This window comes from Lepeophtheirus salmonis, chromosome 2, assembly GCF_016086655.4.
Source record: "Lepeophtheirus salmonis chromosome 2, UVic_Lsal_1.4, whole genome shotgun sequence".
Classification (NCBI taxonomy): domain Eukaryota; kingdom Metazoa; phylum Arthropoda; class Copepoda; order Siphonostomatoida; family Caligidae; genus Lepeophtheirus; species Lepeophtheirus salmonis.
The window spans coordinates 33,700,822-33,724,193 of record NC_052132.2 but is presented as its reverse complement, the minus strand read 5'-3'; the positions used below and the strand labels follow the sequence as shown (position 1 = coordinate 33,724,193).

Here is a 23,372-nt window from a genome sequence, read left to right as displayed (position 1 = left end):
ATTTTTTTTTTGAAAAAATTTAATTTTTCGTATTGAAAAAAATATTTCATTTTTTGTGAATAGCTATTGATTTTTTAAATTATTCTTCCAAAAAATTCAATATTTTAAAAAGTTAAATTGTCAAATTTTTTTCCAAAATATTAAATTTTTTGTGAATAGCTATCGTTTTCAAAAAAATACCAAAAAACCAAGCCCCTCCCCCCCCCAAAAAAAAATCATGTACCCTCCAGAAGAAATCGTCTAAAGTAAAATACCTCATATTGAATTAGTTACCTCAAACTTGAAGTATCTATATACTAAAGGATAAATATTAAGTATTACTACTCTTTTCAAAATTGATGACGTCATTTAGCAACGTTAATTTATTTTTCCGAGACAAATATTCCACCCGAGTCGAACAAGTTCTTAAAACTTAGGACCGATACATCCCAATGGTATAATAATATATAAATACCTGATCAATAAACGCCTCCCGCTTCCTCAGTTTATCATAGTCCCGAAGAGCCCTTTGGAAGAGTGTGGAAATGGAAGTATGATTGGCCAACATGAGACCCGACACACGATGTGTCGTAGAGACATAGGGAGACTTTCGAGAGAGAGCCACTTGTATACTTGCAGGGCCCCATGGAATAAAGGATGCGAGCTTTCGTTCACGTATACGTTGAAGAGACTTGTGCACCTATAATGGATGAAAAATGTAGAGCTTAAAAAAACTTCTTTTAGTATGCAAAAACATAAACAGGTAGTCCTAACAAGGAGAGAGCTCTTTGCTTTGCTAAAAATACGTCAGGGGGCTACAGAATAAATGTAATACTATATATTGCAAAAAAGAGGAGAAGAGAGTTTTTTGCAAGTGGTGTAGAGGGGAGTATGAAAAGTAGACAAATATATTTTCAACAGGAGTGAAGAACACGCCAAGAATTACTTTTTGCAAACTGGGCGTACATACATATTATAGTTCAGATACACACGACACTTACAAAAGAGAAGGAGAGGGAGAATAAATTAAAAAAGGAGTGCGAAACTCCTTACATCAATTCGTACTATTTATAGTTTACAGATCCAAACACATGTATTTAGCACAACGCGCCCGCAGTGCGAACGCACATACAGTAAAATTTATTTATTTCCACACGGTTGGCGGGTATGATGATCAATCAGTCTTACTAATCACGTCACTAAACCAATAATACCCACCGTCAGCTGCCGATTCACTCAACTCACTTGAATCCTCAGGGCATTTTCATAATTTATTCTTTTTGATAAATAAACCTATAATAATAAGTCATTCTCTGTTTCCAAAAGGACAGGTATACAACTTCTTGTGACCCCTCCTCGTTTATAAAATATATAAATTGGGCATTTGATTATTTCTATGAACAAATTTTGGGTATCATACTCAAATACAAATGTATAGCTACTCTTTAAATAAAATATTACTAAGCAATATTATACAAACAGAATCAAATCAAATACTTTATAAATTTAAATAACAAACTGTAATTCATTTTAAGAATGCCCAATGAATAAAAGACAGTGAAGGTCTGAGATTATATAAGATATAAATGTCAGTTGGTGTAATTGACTAATTTGGCTAACTACTAGATGATGTCTGTCCTTTTCTTCTGTTGCTTGTCGGAGGAAAAGTTGCCTGATATAATAAACGACGTGTAAAATATCCCTAGCTTTAAAATTAAAATGGTTAGAATGCGTTTAAAAAGTTGCAATTTTGAGCCAAAAAGGCTCATACTTTCATATGTACATCAAATGCCAGTAGTATACAATAAATGATATACTTGCCATTTTGCAAATATATATATTTATTTAAATACCCTCCAGGGGATGACAAAACCAAAACCCCTGTCAACAAAATAATAACCTCAAAAACAAAACAACTAAATATTTAATAACTGATTCATATTAAAAATATAATATGAAGCACACATCAATTATAATCAGTGCGGGTTTGATTGAGGGCGGAACTCAAGGTAAAGATAATTGTGCAAACCCCTTTTATTCCATTTGAATTTAATTTATAATCTTTTTTTTTATTTTTTTTCTAAAGAAAATAATTACAAACATCGTCTTTTGACAAAATATAATATATATGTTGCTGTTTTTTCAAATGATCTTTTTTCTTAGAAATGACATTAATTTATGAAAATCTACATTATTTTGCATCATCAAGTGGAGTCTGTGGCAAATGATTGTCTAGAGCTAGAGTTGTAGAAAATATGCTCTATCGGTATGCTATAAAAAAACATATTAAAATATGACATGGTGACTGATCATTTGATTAATGTTAGGGAGGAGATCAGTTGAGCTGTCATTATGTTAACATTAAATCAGTTGCAAGGAGCTGTGAGATGAAGATAATAAGCTTAAATATCACTACGTATATAGCAAGGTAGTAGGGAGGCATGACTCATTTTTCCATCCTCAGTTCCACTCCGAGTCCAATAGGGACCTACACTTATAATTTCCCTACAAATCATCAGCATTAAGCTTCGTCATTCGTGAACTCAGACACTCGTCATTATCTTGTCAGTAATGGGTGCAGCATAATTATTTCTGTCAAATACTTTTAAAAAAAACACCTAAATCTTCCTAAATGTCTTAGAAGCCGAGAAAATGCATTCTGAGCGTGACCAACGAATTTCTGTGGGTGCACTTTTGGACCTTGGCAAGAAACCAACGGCGATGACCATATTACCACGGGACCAAAACAACTACCCAGACATTAACTTGGTGTTCTGGCAGGATGGTACACCTGCACACGTGTCCAAAAAGCCCAGAAGAGGTTGGCAAACAACTTGTCTTTCTGGCCAAAGAAAATTTGGCCCCTACTCAAAAAAAAAAAAAACGAAAATCAACATGGTAAGCCTGAGAATTTGAAAAATGGTTTGAAGGAGAGTATCTACATTCAGCTGTGACAAGCATAACTTCTGTTTGGATCCTCCAATCTACTCTGAGTCCAACTAAGGACTCACAATTACAACTCCACAACAAATCAACAAGGTTACTCTCCGTATTTTATGAGTACATCCAGATGTTCAATCAGGGTTAGACTATAATTGGATCTATTTAGGAACGGAAGTTCATTACTCAGGAGTTAAATACTAGTAACAACTGCTAAGGAAAGAAAAATTCATTCTCCAGACTACCAATTCAAAAAAAAAAAACTCACACGATTTACATCACTGTTGATAATCCTGAGGATTTAAAGAATGTTTTAAAGGAGAGCAGCTTAGCTTTTATGACTTTTTATTTGATCCGCTGCGAGTAGGTCTGAAAAAAGGAAGTAAACACAAATCCAACACCGTATCAAGAGCTTTGGAAAATAAAAACCCCTGTTCAGGTTGAAATATTACAACTCTAGAATCTGAAAATACGTGTACATGTAAAAAACGTTCCATTAGCCTTCGTTAGAAGACCCAATTAATGTTAAAATAAGAATAAAAGGAAGAATCGCAAACATACGGCTGACATCTGCAAAAGACACGCAGTGCTTGAGACTAAATATATGACATACATACATGTAATTCACCCTTTCTTATGTATGTAAGTACTACATACATTTAAAAATATATTTTTTGGTGATTATGTATGTATTTATAAATACGAATATTTATTTACTAATACATTCATATGTATCTATATTCAAAGAGACGTCTTTGAAGTATATATTTACACAAAAATGCTTCCTTTGGAATACTTTTTTTTTGTATCTATAACTGAATAGAAATAAACCATTGTATGAAATATGGTTTATAAGTCTATTGTCTTAAATAGAGTTCTATCTAAAGACACATATTAACAATTCACAATCAATAGGCTATTTAATTGTTCTCTTTCTATATATAGATGTTCTGTTATAGCTATCGTTTGTATAAGTCAATTGTAGAAATGACAATTTCTTCGTCTTAAAATACATTATTTTTTTAAAACATTCTAATGCCCAACAATTCATTGATACTATCATTTTCATTTTCATCTATAAAAATTACACAGTCAATATGTATTTACGAGGCACATAACTGTGGACATTTGAGCTTTAAAGTGTACCACATCATATAGAGTCTTTCAAGTATATCCGGACAATCTTTAACTACATCCTGAACAATAAAGAAAGCTATTAACTAGGTGATTTCAATTTTAAAGGTAGAGGTTGAGCGTTAACTTCAAGTTAGTTCCGCCAAATTTGATTTAAAATAATTATTTACGAGGAACACCATCGTCGTGCATCAAGAAGATGCTCGAATATTCAATGAGAGCAATCTACGACGTCTACTGGAAGAAGGAGGGGGTATATTAGAGAAAAGCCCACAAGTCCTGAAGTGATAAAAACGCACTCCCAGTCACTATATCATAGGGCTGAAACGGTCCGTGAAGGCATCTCTATGGACTCCAATTAACCTTCTTGCCAAAAAGCGCCAAGTAAGCTGTGTAACAGTCTCCAGGGCCATATATACTGACGTGAGGATGAAGTCGTACCACCACTACAAAAGACAAATCCTGACAGACAAAATGAGGGCCATCCGGGCTGCCCACAGAAGAAAATTGCTGAACGATTTGAAGTCCCAAGGTAATTGAATCATATTTTATTCGGATGAGAAACAATGTGGACTGTCGACAACATCCATTGGCCTAGGAGAGAGCTAATATCCCGCAAGTCTTACCCTCTATCTTCTTTGATTCAAAAGAGAGGGTGGGTGCAGACAAGCACTGTGAGCTCCTGGCACTCTAAGTCCCACGATAGGAATCCCATGGATTTCTTCGTTTAGGAGGAGTTAGAGAGGAAAGCCTTTGCCAATTCACATAGCAACATCGACTCTTTGAAGGCCTCCATCATCAAGTCCTGGGACAAAGCTTCCCCGCAGGTCGTGGTCAATCCCTACAAATCCTTTAGGCCACGGACTGAGCAAATGATTGGCTTGCACAATGAATGATTTAATTGTATTATTAGAATTTGTAGGTAGAATTTCAAAACTCTCCTTAGCCTTATTAATGAGAATGCAGTTAAAGGTGGCCGGATTTAACTGAACGACCCTGTACTCATATTTTAGTACAAAATTACATTATTAATATGTCAATTCGGTCGTGGATCGAGTTTCAACACTAATATTTACATATATTGTAGATGACAAGTCAGAGCAAAAAAAAAAAAAAAAAAACTCCACAAACACAGTCAAAGTTTAAGGTCATGATCCTATAAAGAACTAATAATAAAATAAGTCTAGAATATAACTTTTTTTTAATACATATATTTACTTTTGTAAAAGACTTTATAAATAGAAATTGAGACTCATGTTCAGAAGAAATGACTATTATAAATTTGATGCACATCACAGTTTTTTGCATCAATTGCAAAAAGAAGTATAGAAAACATATCTCGGGAATCAATCATCTGATTGCAAAGAAAGAAAGGAATTTGCATGAAAAAATCTACATTAAAACTTCTTCAAATTCTGAGGTGGTGGGGTGAAAAATTGCCTTATTTTAAGGAGGGATTATATTTAGAATGACTCTTTATCATATATATATATATATAAGGAGAGTGGTAACTTTGAGATAATAGACTTGAAACATACAATTTGCACACTCAAAGTACCTATATACCTACCTATATTCTGTAGATTGAAGAAGTTGCAATAAAAAAATAAGATGGATCATTGTATGTAATATGAAGAAGAATTTAAGGATAATTGTGTATATCATGCAATGATTGAATATCCATTAGATCATCGATACGCTAATTTTGTAGTTTATGACTAATACTAATTGATATATATATATTCTACGACACATTAGATAATTAATTATCCAAGGGTCCATTCCTAAGTACATGACGACACAATAAATGTGTAATTAAATGATAGCATCAGTAGGTAAATTATTCGTAATTGAGTACCTGGTGTCATAATTAGATATGTAAGACATATTGAAATGTACGAATTACAATTTGTGGGGGTGAGAGGCAAATTGTCATATTTCATATATTTACTCCACATAATCTAGCTTGGAAACTCTATTCTTTCATAATGAAACCGGCAATTCCCGGAGTTATTAGACTTCGACAAACATTAAAACTTCACTTTAATAATATACCAAGGGGTCCATTAAACACTTTGAATTTTACACTTCTACAAAATATTATTCATCAATTAACAGTATAATTTTCTACAAAACTAATAATATAAATAGATGTGTGTCGAGCGTTTTTAAATCATTAATGTAGCCACCCTCAGCTGCAATGATGGCTTCCAGGCGGTGGTCAAAGCCCTGGTACCCGCTGCGGATGTGGTCCTCTGTGACGACGTCCCAGAACTGGCTGACAGTGACTTTGAGGGTCTCGCTGTTTGGATGATGTACACTGCAGGTCACCCCCTCAACAATTATCTAAAGGATGTACTCAAGGGGAGTTGGGATCAGGGCTGTAGCAGGGTCAGAAAAGAGTTCAAAAGACTTATTTAAAAGATTCTTTAGTTTCTTTCAATGTTGGTGTGAAAAAGGGCGTCTCTGCCCTTACAATGCTCATTCCACCCACTTTTTGATAGCTTTCTGGGCATTTTGGTTTCAAATCAAAATATTTTTTGCATTTGACCCTCATGGATTTGAGGGCATTGGGCTGGACTGTTTTCTTTCGCTCCTACAGATCCAGTTGGGCCTTTTTGAGAAAGCTCTTCTTCCTCTCAAACGTTTCGGACTTGCTGGCGCCGTAAACATTGGTCTTGGAGACGCCTAACTGCTTGGAGAGCGTGAATGGAAATTTGTGGATCACGTTCAAGTGTCCTTTTCTCGACTTTTATATAAGTAAGAGAGCTCAGGTTTGTTTTGATTTGTAATTAATTGTGAATGCTTAAATATAGTGAAATATGAATAAATTTCTATCAATCAGACTTAATTAATTATTGAATTAGTATGTGCTCAGATTTGGATGGACAACCCAGTAGAATACAGGTGTGCACGACTAAAACTGAACACTCCTTTAAATTTTATACCATGCGCATATTCGTGATTTTATTGCGTTGAAATCGGTTTATACTTCGAGGCAAGGGTATTGACTAGGTATAAAGAAAACTCCAGCAAAATCTAAATAGCAACAGTGAAACAACAGCTGATAATATGAGAGACGTCGAGTCGCAATTTTGGAACTTCCCGTGCGGGGAAAAACTCACAGCGTGGTAGTCAAAGGGACTCCTGAGGGGACCACAAGATCTAAGTCAATGGCTCGAAGGTCGGACGAAATGTTTGCTGCCGTGAAAAAGTCTGTCGAGGACAATAGAGGCAAGGTAACCGTCAGCGGCCTCTCCAGGGAGTTCAACATCAGCAGAAGGACCATGGACCGGCTAGTTAAGAAAGATCTTGGCCTTAAGGTCTACAAGAGAACCCCTCCTCAAGCCTTCAAGCCTGTAGACAAGAAAAAACGCCTAGCAAGGTCGAAGATTCTTCTCAAAAAGCTTAAGAAAAAGCCAGCCGATGTCGTCGTTTTGTTCAGTGATGAGAAGCCTTTCAGCCTAGGCAAGTGGTGGCCAACGACACCGGATTATAACTGGCGGAGTCTCTCAGTGTCAGGGATGATGACGTGGTGAATGTGGGTAAAGAACTGCACTTTGTCAACCTCCATTTTCATTATATTTATATCTTCATTTATGCGTATTAGAGTTTGAGAACCAGTACTCTAAATTCTTCACCTCATTTTTGCGTTGCAACTTCTTTAATTTGGTTATATTATGAAGATACAAATGACAACAAAATTGCAACGTGTAGAACTCTCAATATATATTCATCATTTGATATAAATGACTAGGTACTCAATGAAATGATTTTAATGTGAGAACGCAATTGTAAGCTCAATATATTTATGGCTTCAAAACAAAATACACAAACTGGTTGTGAATTAAATATTATTATATGTTGTAGAAATGAATACAAGGACCTACAAATGGGGAAAACTTGTTTCCTGTTTGGGTTAAGGCTCTTTCTTCCTCCTTCTTTTTCTTCTTCTACTCCTTGATGGTATAGGTACATACCCACTAAATAATATTCACCTCTCCCTACATTAAAACGACGTATTATGTTCATATACTCCAATGTACAGGGTGCACAAGCAATCCGTTCAGCGAAAATGAATTTTTTAAACGCTATTTTCTCTCCAACCGGTTCTCAAATAATAAAAATAAAACTAAATTCTGAAAAGTTGATGGATTGTGATTTATTTTATTTAATACAATCATCTCTTGCCTCAATTACAGTCTCTATACGAGCTCAAAAGCGAGAGTAGGCCTTTACCACTTGGTCTTTGGCAAATCCTGAAATTATTTCTTGATTCGACTTTTAAGTTCGTCTTTGGTATTGCAAGGAGTTCGGTTGGTTTGTAGTTCGATTGTGCCCACAAGAAAAAATTCGTCGGATTCAAATCCGCCGTGTTTGGAGGCTAAAGTTCCGCCACAAAGGAGTCGTCGAAATTTAAAATGTCTTGGAGCCATTTAAGACTCTCTTTCGAGGTTTGGCAGGGCACCTAGTCCTACTGCCGCATGTAAGGCCTTCCTTGTTGATTTAGGGTTTCTCTAGCAAGTCTAGGTAGGCATCAGTGTTGAGCATGAGTCCTTGAGAGAATACATGTGGAGGCATGAAGAGAGCTAACCACCCTGATGTCGGTTGTAAACTTTGTCTGCAAGACGACAGGGCCATCCATGGGCCGGAAGGTCGACCCCCTGTTGTTATGTTATCGCTCCCGGGACAGATTTCTAAGCGGGCTCCGTGCCTTCTCCAAAAATTTGAGACCACGAATTCGTCAATTGATTCCATTTATTCAACTGGTGCAGGTTTGAAGAAGCTATATAGCAAAAATAGCTGCCTAAGTGGCCACGTTTGACCAAGAAAGTACGCCAAAGTACAGCATAAATAGCTTGCGCACTCAGTAAAAACGTCCCATAACTAATAATATTAGAGTATCAACAAGGCACTAATGAGTATTTTGATATGGTTGAATGATGGTTATTTATGTATACCTATATACATATATATATATTCCTTTGCTGGGAGGAGGGTTGTCTACTGCGCTAGGGTGTACCTATGCTATGCATGGATTTATTCATTTTGCTTGTCAATAACGAATAGGGTGGAAGGAAGTTAGTGTTGTGGCTGGGTTTGAGATCAATTGTGTTGTCTTTTTTCTTCAGTGATTGATTCTTTTACATATTTGAACATAGAAAATGGTCTCGGACCCTAGACCAATTTTTACGATCTCACTCTTTGCACTGATTTTCTATCAACTTTTATATACAGTATATAAATCCGTATACATAAAACTGCTATTTCTCAGATAAAAAGAGGACTATATCCAGTTTTGTCTTGTATCCAAGGTGTATAAAAAACAGCACCATTTCTGGATACTAAAGTAAATGAAGAAATTTTGAAACTTCCCACTTCGAGACAAACAGTATTTGATTATTTCCTGCTTTTTGACAGATCACCCAGGATTTTTAGCTTATTTGGGGGGCACTCATGATATGTACTCGTACTGATGAAAAAGCAGTGGAATAGCAATAGTTTAGGATTCGAGACTCAACAACAGCTGCTCTAATAGATGGTACATTTTTCTACTCCTTATGTCAACAACGACATGGCAACTCTCTTGAGGCTTGAGGACCAAGAATATGATCATGGAAGGATTGCATAATGAATTTAGTGTTGAACCAGTCTAAAAAAAACAAAAAAAAACTCAAGTCCTTTCTGTCCAGTTCTAATTAAATTTGTCAGTGCTAGGGCAGGTCCTTATCGATCTTTTATGGTAACTACAAGAGCTAAAATGAGGTAGTTACTAACTGTGTCCTTTGAGGTATTCAACATAACCTTTTTCAAGAGACAATATAGCTCAAGTTTAAAGTAGGAAGTGTGTGGCTAGAACTTATCATTATAGGTTCTACCTATCATTTATTATTTTCATTGGTTTTATATTATTCAATCCTGGCAAATGATGGAAAAATAGCCATAAAGATAGCTAGAACTGAAAGTCCAAAGTATCGCTCTTTAGGACCGTTGAATGGTAAAAAAGATAGGATCAATAAATTTAAAAAAAGACTGAAAAGGAAGAAAAGACTGGTTAGGCCAGGGATGTCCAGCCTGCAGGCCACAGGACTCAATGCAGCCCCATTAATGTTTAAGTGCGGCTCACAACTCATTCTCACTTCAAGTAGTATTTTTATACAAATTGAAACAATAACGCATAGAACGCGCATAAACGTACAAACATTTTGAATTAATTCCGAAATAAAAGAATTTTGAAATATTCTTGCTCTTGGAAAAAAAATTAACAAAGGACTTTTTTTTTTAAATCAATTAAAAAAAAACACGAATATATAATCCTGCAAAACCCCATGAACAGGGTTGCCAAATTGACCACTTTTTTTTAAGCAGTTTGGCCTTGAAAAATTAGATTAGATCTTTTTTTAATGTCTGGCAAAAATTTGATATGAATATGCGTTGTTTAATAGTTTTGTCTTAGGAAGGTATTTTCATGAAATTTAATTCAATAGGTTCTCTGCCTCATTAAAATATTTCAATTGACAAAGCAGGCCATTATATTAAAAGGTTGTACATCCTTGGATTAGGCCATCAGTCGTAGGACTGATCCATGACTATTAATGATTGAAAAACATAAAATAGAGTTAATTTTAGCGATAACACTCATAAAAATCCGCCTACTTTAATTTATCTACATAATAGACTCACTTATGATTCAACAGGATCATTATGATTGTCCCTTCATTACCCCTCAATTAAGCTAACTCAATTATTATGATTATCGTTATTGAAATCCTGACTAGCATACAAAGCCTCAAGACGATGAAGAATGTTTTCTAGTAGAATGCTAACTAACAACTTCATTGAGAGAGTCTCAGTGTATATCTTTTTAAATGACAAAGTGAAAACGACTTCGTTAGTTAGCTCCTTCATTCATAAGAGCATTATTATTCTTAAAAATAATTATCATTTGCTTTAGGGGTAAAAGCATAATAATCATGATTATGATTATTGTGCCCACAAAAGAAATGGAGATTGTGAGCCTCATGACTTTTCAAAACATAATGAGCAGTTCAATTGTTTATGAGCAAAATCAAATACTAAATAAACATTAAACATGTTGTATTAGACCATTCTATACAGAGCTACATTGAATACAAGGGCATACATTGTATATGTAGAGCTTTACTAGATTTTCAAGGTCACATATATTCGAGCAAAATTAGTTGCAGCACGTGATTTTCAACAAGTTACCTAGGGACCCGGTTGAGAGTGCCTGCTACTGGTTCAGCCTGGAGAAGGTCATCGCCACAAGGGGTGCCTACTTTGAGTAGAATTTGAAGCCGGTAGTAACAACTCTGAAATAGGTTTTGAGTTCCTTGATTTAATAAATAATGATTAAAGATGTTAAGCATTGTTTTGTAAAGTTTTTGAAATGTGTCAAAAATATCGCGTTGACCCTGTATGCATGAAAAAATTATAAACAAAGGCAATGTGTACATATAATGCCTCAGTGATATTGATTTGAAAATTGAAAACAGTAAACAAATCTTATAAAATAAGATAGTTACCTGGAGCGAAATTCATATTCAGCTATTTAGATTTCCTTTATTTGATTGAAAGCTTTAATTCAAATTGAAAATTGATGGAAAGTTTTTATTCAAATTAGAAGATTGTTATTTTCTAAAAAAAAAAAAATGAATTAGCCACGTAATTCTATAACTAAACAGGGCACACATAAGGCAACTGAGGTGGCAGTTGGCCCCTTTCCAATGGGCCTTGTATATTTCTTTCTAAAAAAGTTCAATTAAAATGTATTCTCTAAAAATACCCCACAAAAAAAATCGAAATCTAATTCCTGGTCATCCTTAACCAGATTGGATTAAATCTGGATAGCAGAGGGCCAGTTCTGCAAATAAAATACCCAAAACTCTTTCCAAAAATGCACAGTAGAAAATGGATTGAACGAGTCAAAAAATAAATATAATATGCAATAAATGGTTGATTATTTTGGTAGAGAAAATCCTTTTTACCTGAGTGGGATCCACTTCTCCCTGAATAATGTTCAAAATGGAGATGTAGCAATGAGCAACTTGTTTATCCGCATAGGTAGACACCATCATGTTCTTGGGTTGAAGAAGTCGACGCATCACATCCAGCACCGTGGTTTTACGAACAGCTGCATGCTCTGCCTCCGTAGAGAGTGGTGTATAGCCCGTCATGAGGAAGTGAAGTTTAGGTGTAGGTATGAGGGGTGCAATTAGTCCAATGAGATCATTGTTCATGTAGGAAGGATAGCGAAGCGTTGTAGTGGAGACGGACATGATGGTGGAGACAAGCTCGTTGATTTGTGAGAAAGAGGGATTCTCAATGCGGAGACGATCCACGGCAATACGATTCAAAGCCGTGTTGTCTAGGACTACAACACAATCAGCAGAGCGTGTGAGGCGTTTGAGAGTTAGGAGACTGTTGTAGGGTTGTACAACGACGTCAGACACGCCGATCGATCCCGTGGAATCCTATAAAATAAAAATATTAATATTAATAAAATTATATTTACAAAGAATAAAATCATTGTTCAATTATGGTGTATAGATGAAGGGTTTAATGACAGAGCATTATAGTCAAACATCCATAGCAGGGGCGTCCGCAAGGGGGCTACAGCCCTCCCCCTCCCCAAGAGGAGAAATTTATGAAAATCCTGCAGTCGCCTATGCATAAATAGATGGATAAACTCATGTATTCCGGATAATGATCTAAATGTTCTACATCCAAGAAAATAAAATAAAAGAATTGAATAAAGAAAGTTCCTTCTATGAACATAATTTGAGGAACGATCAAAACATGTTCCCAAGGTCAAATAACAACAAAACGGTCTACATTAGAGACATTGTAGCCTACAGGTGTAAACTGTTTGATAACATACGTAATATGTACATATATTATGTTAGGAAGGTTTGTTTTTCTCTCTTTTTTCGAATTTCAATTAAGGTTACGTGGGAAAAGCTGTTGAAATGTTCACAGAAATTAACAAGTGCAAAATTCATTATTCTATTACAATCAAAGCTTTAAAAAAAAATTATAATTTAGTCAATTATTTTACATCCAATCATTTTGATCTAACTATTCAAAAGTATTCATCAAGTTTTTTCCTAAAGCCACCCCATGGAGCCAAGAAAAGGAGAAATGAAATAAATAAATTTTGATGATCCGCGTATAGCGCGCATCTCTTTTTACATTTTCAAAAAGGAGAGATCAAAATATTTGTTTAAAATTTTCTAATGTTATCCTCGCTTTTTTTTTTGTTGTTTTTGATCCATGGGTTGACTTTTAAAAAAACTTTATTAAACCTTTTTATAAGTTGAAACAATGTTTATTTAAATTTCATTATGTAAAATAAAGAATATTGCCATATTTTAATATTTATTTACTGAATAAAGAACGTTTGCCTTCTTTTAAACTTTGATGGAGATGTGCGACCTAAAACTGACCTAATGGAACAGGGATTCTAGACATGCGACAAGCCCAGTCTCCCAAAATTATTTAATAACAACATTAAAATAAAAATAAATGCAATTTATTTTTATATAAATAGACTAAATTGTGTTTTTATGGATAGACCCAATAATTTCGAGAGGGGATGAATCAATTGGGTAACCGGAACTTCCGTCTGAAACTATTTTGCCTTAGATCTATTTTGCCTCAAGGATATTTTGTCTTTATATATAAGTAAATTATGTTTATACATCATTATTGTTTATTTTTAGTTGAGATTATGTTCCATTTGAATTTTATATCAACATATGTTGTGGTTATTACAATAAAACGCGTTCAATAGCTGTTTTCTGTTGTAATAATGATTAAATAATGTTCTCTCCTCGTATAAGGCTTGTTTGTCAATCCATGAATCTTTTCCAACATTTCCAACGATAATTTATAACGGAGTAGTGATTAACACTTCTTCCGTTCGAATCGCTATCTTGTTTGTTTATTTTAAATTTTATTAACTATTTTGTCATGGGGTTGAACTCTATAGATTTTTTAGGATGTATGTATTAAAATTTTGGGGTATAATTATACAATTAGTTATTTATATTTTAAGCCAAAATGGTTTCAGGTAAGATGTCTGGAGGCAAAATAGTTTAAGGCGAAAGTACCTAGTTCCAATTGTTTTTATTGGTGCTAGATAATGTCCTCATTTTTTCACCGCACGCCTTTAAATCAACCAATATTTCCTCCAAGCTAAAGGTTTCACTTGTAAAATTGATCCAACGACATATATCGTTTTTATACAGGTTTGATTCGATACCGGCCAACCGTTGTTATTAACTCATCTCTACTATGCAAATTATGAGAGGTTAAGAGTTTTTTTTTATTTTTACATTTTTCCCATAGCAATGTTGTAGAACATAGCTGTCGATATCAACGAAAAAAAATATTCCTAGTCCCCACCATGAGCACACAGTATTAGAAGAGGATTTATATTGTAGCGTCCTTTCACACGGGATTGTCCAAGAAGGTCATCTGGGAGCAGACCAGGGGCTCGAAGAAGACGATTTACAATATCACCATGCAATTGAAGGTCGGGAAGGACCTCAGACACTCTCCAGAAGCAGTAAAGATACCCTCCGTATCCGTCAACCGCCTGAAGTCAGCCTTCAAGGAAAAAGTTGATTTCCTAAATTGCTGACAAAGTCATGAAGATGAAAAAGTCCCTATCAGCGGTGCCCAAGGCTCTAAAAGAGGCAGAGTGACAGTATCTACGGTGGATTCCCTGGCTTCTGTTGACAGAACAGCAGAGAAAAGTCCATGCGGAGCGTGTGAAAAATATCTTTGACTACCTCAAAAGAGCCTGTAGACTCATTGATCCTATTTCTCCCAGTATACTTCCGTGGACTTCAATACTTTGTGTGTTAAAATGGGGAAATAGTAACAGTTGGCCCAGTATTTATATTTATTTAGGATGTGAAACTGTTTTTCCTGAAATGACTCATGAGCACGTAAATCCGATAATTTAATTTCTACAGCCAGTCTAGATATGAACTTAAAAATAAAAAAATAGATCTGAATTCAGATCTAATTAAATTAATTAGAGTAATAATATGTCTAAATAAAAAAATTCAAACGTCAATTACTTGTACGATGTTTATATTAGGTATTCATTGTTCATTTAAAATCAAAGCCAATGGATCATTAGTGTAGCCCACGAGATGATCCCTTCATCTCATTTTGTCTAACACCTAAAATATGTAGATTACCCCTGTCGTAGAAGAATGAAATTTTGTATAGGGCATTATTTTTTTACTCTATAAAGACTTTTCCACAACGAACCGTTATCGAAATTTTTAAAAAAGTAGAAGAACACCTAGTTTATATATCTGGCTCCCTTTTGACTCACTCCCTAATTAAGCAACACACATAAATATGAAAGTGATACAATCTTAATCAATCCGTCGTCTTTCGTTCTAAATCAAGATTTCTACCTGAGAAGTAATCCATATAATCATTTCCGTCCACCCACGTTCTCAGAAATTAGATGTTTCTTCAGCTTGTTACGTTATACGTTATTCTCAATTAAAATCATCACCATACATATCATATACACTCCTTGAAGTCAAGTGAGGTCAATATGCAGATAAGTATATACATGGATATCTATACCCATTAAGACCATTTGAACAGCTGACTCTCATTGATTACTACTATTATGTAGGGGAGACAAAGCAGGGTAATTTATATTTATTATTCTTTTTTGGAACTTTTTTGGAAAAAATTTCCAAATATTAAATTTGAAATATTCAAACTTTATGGAAGAAAATTCAAAAATCCAGAGCTGTTCACAAAAAAATATTTTTTTTAGAACAAAAATTCATAGATTAAATATGTATGAATTTTTAAATTAAATTTCAAATATATATATTCTTTTTTAATTTCAAAAATCCACAGCTGTTCACAAAAAATTAGAAAAATTAAATTTCAAATATTATAATTTATTGGGGGAAAAAAATTCAAAAATCCGAGAAATATCAAATATTATTTTTTTTCTCTGCTGGATAATTAGCCTAAATTACCTTTTTTAAGAAAAAAATTATTAAAAAAAAAATCCCTGTTTTTTTTAAAAAATTTCATTCTCACCCCAAAAAAAATTAGCAAAAAGAAAAAATTCTTTAGTTGGGAGGGGGCTGAAGCCCCCCCCCCCTCCATACCACCACCTACAAACACCCTTGCGGAGAACAGTTGTAACAAGTGTGTGTCGTTCCTTACTTAGTCTAGTCTTAGGATCAGTCTTTAAGACTATCAGTCCTTCGGACTATCAGTACTAGAACTCATAGTCAAAAAAGAAGGAATAAAGTTTATTGACTTCTTCAAGAACCAAAATTTATAAGTTTTAGAACTGAAATGCAGTACTGAACCGAGAATGACCTTAACATGACTGCAGTCTTGAGTCCTAACTAATGTAAAACACGACACTAGTTGCAAATAGTCGTGTCGTGACTATATATATAATATAAATCGTTATTTTATTTTAATTTGCTATAATTCATTGAAATTTAATATGATTCAACGCCTTTAAAGGTTCTTTATTGCTCAAAAAATTAATTTATTTCTAACTCACATTCAATACTTTTTTCAACATTTACAACCGTCCCTGACTACGGGGACTGTTGACGAGTTGCATTCAAATTTCAATTTGTAGGAAAACTATTGTATGGTATAATCTGTATAATTGTATTGGAATATTTGAACACAAAACAAATGATGTTTAAACTGTCCTCAGTCTACCCTAAATTTTTTACAAAAATACAATATAATCACATAAAAATACCTACTCTTTTTATTTGAAAGAAAAAAAGATCTATAAAATTAATCATTCCTACCTTTACAACAACAAAAAAAAAGTTAAAAAACTTCAACCAGGTGTAGTGGTAGATATTAGAGTTGGAGTTCGGTCTGAAAATCCTAGAGCGGTCTTACGCCAGGGGAAAATTTAATATTTGAAATTTTTATCAACAAAATTTAATTACTGTTTAAACAACTCTGGATTTTTTTTTTTTTTTTTTTTTTTTTTTTTGAGCAAGCTATGGATTTTTGAAATTTTTCTCCGAAAAATTTAATAGTTGAATTTTTTTTTAGAAAAAAAAAATCATTTTTGTAAACAGCTCTTGATTTGTGAGATTTTGTGGCAAAAAAGTTAATTTTTTTGAGAGTAACTATGGATTTTTGGTTTATTTTTTTTTATCAGTCTAGAATTACTTCAAACCCCAAAAAAATTCGGTTTCGGATCGAATATCAACAACAGTAGCTATCTATTAGTGGCGAAACTTGGTCCTTGACACTGTTGATTTATGCGAATATGACTTATGCAACAGATTTAACTTCATATAACCTTAATGTGATGATGATGATAATTTTGAAGCACAAGTGATATAATCAACTAATCATCCATAGAATCGGTTATAACGAATATTAAATGAGACCGATCCAGACAAAGAATAAAAAAGTCCAACCGGTCCTTCTTTAAAGGACCGAATATTTTCGGTACACTTATAATTATAACAGTCTCAGACCGGTCTACTTTTTTCAGACTCTAACGCAACACTAATATCCACCTATTCATTTGTCTTATTTAAATACAACATACATAAATTGACTTTATTTCTCTTTACCTGATTACTATCTTGATTAGGGAAAACAGAATAGGTTTGAACTAGTTTCTTAGGAAATCGGTCAGCCAGGTTTTGAAGCAAATAGGAGCCCATCCCTGATCCAGTTCCTCCTGCAATGGAATGTGTGATGACAAATCCTTCAAGGGAGTCAGAGCCTTCCGCCTCTCGATCAATGATGTCAAATATCTCTTCATGATGTTTCTTTCCTTGAGAGAAGCCTGAGCCCCAGTTATTACCAGCTCCTCCACCATCCTTGGCCAAAAATATATTTTCCTGATTGTACAATTTTCGATACTCTGTGTTCATAATGTTGTTAATGACACGAGGCTCCAGATCCAGGAGAACGGAGCGGGGAATGTAGTGTTCGTCATCCGCCTAAAAAAGTGAAAATTATGAGCAATGAAGAGAAGGCTGATTGTAGGCCCTACTAACGCTTAAATAGGCCCTAAATGAAGGTGAAATTTAAAAAAGTATGGATTAAAATAATACCTGATAGAAGAAAACATCCTTTCGATCAAGGCCCTCATTTGCATGTTCCTCTAACATACCCTCAGGAGAAATACCGTGCTCCTTACATAGTTTCTTCCAAAATTCGAATCCAATTTGATTCCCGCATTGCCCCAGTTGGAGCATAATCATTTCACAAGGCATTTTGATGAGATAATGGAAGAAGCAATCGGAATCGAAATACTTTCACACTTACTAATATCTGAAAAATAAAGAAGAATTATAATCATAAATCACTCCATGACAAAGCAGGTTCTCAATTACTCTTGGCAACATGAATCAATATATAATTATGTAGGGGTTCGAATGGTGGCGAGAAAGAAAGAAAAATTAGGAATACTACAACATAGAAAGTCTCTGAGGATTCCCATCAAAACAATATTGATCCACTACAGATGTATGGACATAGTGTGTACAGTAGACTGTCCCATTTTTGGGCCAATATTTGTTTTCCCTTACATGAAGGCCATTTCTCCAGAAAACAATACAAAAACCCTGACTTGAACAAAGTTTGATGCCTCTCAGACCATTTTTGGCGTGGTACAGGCTATTTTAATTTGAAAACAGATGGGATTTTCGGGTCGTCATTGACGATTTTAAGCCTCTTGCTCTCCCGTTCCAAATATGATGATATGTGTCAAAAAAAATTAATTTATATATCTCTTGGGTATTTGGTTTAAGATCAGATCAACAAAGTTATAATGAATGTAACATAAGATGAGGTTTAGTAATGAGCGCGCACATGTAAAGCACAACCACGGAGCGCTCTAGAGACTTAAGTACTCTGTGGCTGTTCAAGTCATAATCATATATAAATACAATCTCAAGCTGTTTTCATTATTTATTCATTCTTGAGACGAGACAATATCTAAGTATTGAGTAATTACGTGTGAAATGTCACCAGGATTACCAAAAAAAAGTTACAGATGGATTTTGATCTAACTAAGTACGAAAATTATATATGGTCACAGTAAGATGCCATTAAATTTTGATAAATCAAAGGTCCAGAAAGCACAAAACGTTACAAATAAATAATAGATCATAACTTTGGAACATATTGAAATACAAAGTCCTGATTGTTGTTGTAATGTAGACTTAATTAAGATGCTTCATATGTCAGAAAAATTCATAGGCCAAGGATTGTGCTCTACCAAGTGCCCATTCTAGTTTCAAATTAAAATGGTATGTACCATGGCAAAAAGTTAGCTTCCTGATTATTTCCTGCAGAAAAATGTGTGTTGGGGAAAGTATTGACACGAAAACAGGACACTCTAATCCACATTGTACTTGACATTTAGTAACCATCTGCGTGGGACGGGAGGGGTGAAACAAGAAAACATTGTATTTTATATGTTACTTTGTTAAATGAGGAAATTTACTTCAGTTAAGAGGCCCTTGAGCTTCTTCACATTAAAGTGCAATGTACTTACTTATATAACCATATAAAATGTAAGAAGTGGATCCCCAAAGAGTCTTCTCAAAAAATCACGTACAAAAGTCTGAAATATAGTTCCACATTAAGATGATTATCTTTTAATGACCGAGATTCTTGTATTTCTTCCTTATTTATTAATGGTTTTGTTTTAAGGCTAAGACCTGAATGGTCCATTATTGGCCATTTTGTCCTTCATCTACTCACACAACAAGAGACGTAGTAATGCCTTCGTAAAACAATGGAGGGGTAATGATTAACTTATTAAATCCTTGCATGATAGATCCCTATAATGACTCCTTTGCAAGACGGATAAAAAAAATATCATGTACATAGTAAGGGATTTCAGACATACATAAAAACCCTATAGATTTTTTCAAGAAATGACTAAATACTTTTGTAAGGATCTAGGGTTTTGAAGAATTCATCTTTAAGTTCAAATTGATGGCTTTGCCCTTGAATTTAGTACAATTATATGATTCCAGGGTTTGATCTATTGGATAGTTTTAGGTCAACAGCAAAGATTGTGCCTAAATATTGTCACACCTTGGCTTGTAGGCTTTGCTCACAATCTTGACATCCTTATTCCAGGGGATATAGACGTAATAAACTTAAGCCAAACCTAGTTCTTTATTGCACAGGGAGAGAAAATTGTGCACACTATTTTAACAATTGTATCTTTTTGCTTTTATATATATATATACTGATTGTCTATGCGATATGATAGAACAAATATGTTCTCAAACACCAAATCTCACACTTTAAACAAACAAACAAAAAAAACTTCTTACTACATGCTCTAGATTAAGTTAGGATTTTAAATCTTCCATATCCCTCTAATGGAAACTCTAATACAGGGAGCGGGGATCAAGTTGTCGCCTACTTTAAACCTTGATAACTTGAAGACGACATTATCAAATAAAAAACCGGTTACCAAATAGGAAAGCTATTATCGTCAGCTGACGACACGTAGTTCAGATAGCATCATTCTGTCATCATATGAGGAGATAAAGAGCTATAAGTGGAACGAAGAGCTTTCGAGGTCCACCGTAGTCATGGCATTGGTTAATAATGGAGGTTAAATCTCCAATTTAACGATTGTTTCAACCTTAGGAGTAAATTTACGGACTGTTCAGCGTATCTGTAAGAAGCTAGAGGACACCTGGGATGTTGATGACACCATAAAGAGGGCACCCAAGGAGGAGGGCGCCGACAGGAAGGTCAGGGACACCGACTTTGTCGACAAGGCGAAGAAGATGGTTGAGGATGACCCTACCAGGTCCATGAAGACCATGGCGAGGGATCTGGGCTGCCATGAGAAAACAATAAGGGACTGTGGATCTGAGGATTTAAGGTGCAGGAGCTAACCGAGGTTAATCGAGAACTGTTATGACGTCGTAACCAAGGATTTGTGGCCTCTTAACTCTCGCGACCTTAATCCTTTGGACTATTTTGTCTGGGGCTATGTCGAGAGACATACCAACAGACATTCCTATAGCACCAAGGCCAGCCTGATGGACTCCATCAAGGAGGTATTTGGCAACATGGACAATGAGATGGTCAGAAGAGCCTGCGGCCGGTTCAGAGGCCGTATTGAGGCTGTTATTGATGCCAACGGTGATTATATCGAATGAATGGCTACTTTATACCTATATGCTCGTCATAGTTTTGATTTTCAATAAAAAAGTTAGAAAATGTATATTTTGTGTTGTTTTTTGTAGAAAAATATTTTGGCGACAATTTGACCCCCACTCCCTTTATATACAAAATTAAGCTGAAGGATGAAAAAAACTCATATCCATTGATCATGTCAACTATGTTACACTCCCACATGAATGGCTAATTAAGTAAAACATCCCAACTTGAATCGTCCAGTTACATACAACATCAATATTAATAAATCAAAGTGTATGAATGTGTCAATGCAAATAAGGCATTTTTGATCTAATAAATAGAAATGTAGTCATATTAATTCAGTCCAATAGGCGTTTTGCATGTAGCATTGAGCTTTTTATAGAGGATGCATTGCATATAGTGATCCCTTATGTATATCATTTTTTAGATCTAATAAATAGCAAAGTATTTATGAAATATCGCAGCCCTAAATGTAAAATGGTATTAGGTTTAGCAACGAGCTTGTGTAGGTAAGATACAGTCATTGATCCCACTTGGGACTTAAATACTCCCTGCCTCATGACATCATGTTATTTTTTTCTCTCTGAAACTCTTGTTCTTCCTCTTTCAGTCTTGAGGAGAGAACATATATAAATTGAGTGGTTATGTATAGAATTTCTTCTATATTATTAAAGCAAAATTTGTCTTTTAGCAGACGCCTAATTACTTTGGACATAACCGGGTACTTTTTTCTATATTTTTCAAGCAAAATGTGTCATTTAGCCTACGTCTAATTACTCCAGGTAATGCCAGATACTTTTATCTATTTTATTAAAGCAAAATTTGCATGTTAGTCGAGTGTAACCTACCACTAGTTTATTTGATAATTGCTTCTTAAAAAGGCAGTGACTATACTTTCTCATAAGCAAGTAGCTTTATATATTTATATATATCTAAGAGACGAGAGACTTAAGGATTGGTAGTCGGTAATTTAATTTCTCTTATTTGCTATAAAATAGTCATGTCCTTGAAATGGATTTGATTTATGATTCCTTACCCCTCAAACCTTACTTTTTAAAATTTATTATGTAGCTATGTTGTAGATATTATGTACATTAATAAATTACGATCCTCCATAGAGAGAGAAATAAAGATACATACAAGGGTCTCGAATCTACATCCGCGCACCCCCTACCAAAATTAGAAAATTTTTACTTTCAACAAATTGAATATTTGAAATTTATTTTCAAAAAATTTTATAATATAATTTTTTAATTTTTTTTACAAAAAATATAATTTTTTCATAAAAACAATGAATTTTTGAAATAATTTTCCCAAAAATTTAATTTTCTATTGATAGCCATAAATTTTTGAAATTTTTCTCCAGTAAATTTAATATTTGACTTTTAGTTTTTGGAATTGTTTTCCAAAAAAAAATTTTTTTTTGTTAACAACTGTTGTTTTAGGAAATGTTTTCCAAAAAAAAAGTTATATTTGAATTTTTTTTTAGAAAAAATTTAGTTTTTCAACTTTTTAAAAAAAAGTTAAATTTTTCAATTTTTTTTTTTTTTTGTAAAAATTCTAATTTTTAAACTTTCAAAAACTAAGCCCCCCTAAAAAATAATAATAATTTTAATAATAATATGCATATATAATCCTGCGGATGCCCCTGTACATAAATGTAATTGTAGTATCATCATCTTCCTCCCTCCAGGAGGAGTCCTTGATATGTCATAATTATGATGTCAACCTTGTTCCCCTATACTTTTATTAGCCATATAAATCTATCATTGACAAATTGACTTATTCTTCTTCTTAGAGACAAAGTTTACAAAATAATAAAGATAACATGCTTCACACCCATCAATAACTAATAATTTTACACCTACGTTCAATCAACGTACATTTTGGATTTCCTTCACAACCTAAAATGTCTCTTCAATTGCATAAAATCTACATATTATATAGGCAAAAAATATGAATGATAACTAAGTAAAAGAGAATTTAATTTATTTATACAGCCTTGAAGGAATTATTTTAGTATACATATATCTAGGTATATGCCCGTAACGACTATTATACCTACATATAAATATATTTGTACCTTCATTAAATGGGAAATA

At 34.0% G+C, this 23,372-nt stretch overlaps 1 protein-coding gene across 3 annotated transcripts in view; it reads right to left on the bottom strand.

Moving 5' to 3' along the window:
• The window catches only part of LOC121113603 (tubulin gamma-1 chain), a 101,442-nt gene that overhangs the window by 897 nt on the left and 77,173 nt on the right, over positions 1–23,372 (bottom strand). For all 3 annotated transcript variants that reach the window (XM_040707428.2, XM_040707429.2, XM_040707430.1), the window contains 4 exons: positions 18,186–18,405; positions 17,697–18,071; positions 12,063–12,548; positions 455–679 (listed from right to left, as the gene is read on the bottom strand). In XM_040707428.2, coding sequence (XP_040563362.1) covers positions 455–679; positions 12,063–12,548; positions 17,697–18,071; positions 18,186–18,347 — 1,248 coding nt within the window. In that variant the 5' untranslated portion in view covers positions 18,348–18,405. The remainder of the gene's footprint in view (positions 1–454; positions 680–12,062; positions 12,549–17,696; positions 18,072–18,185; positions 18,406–23,372) is intronic.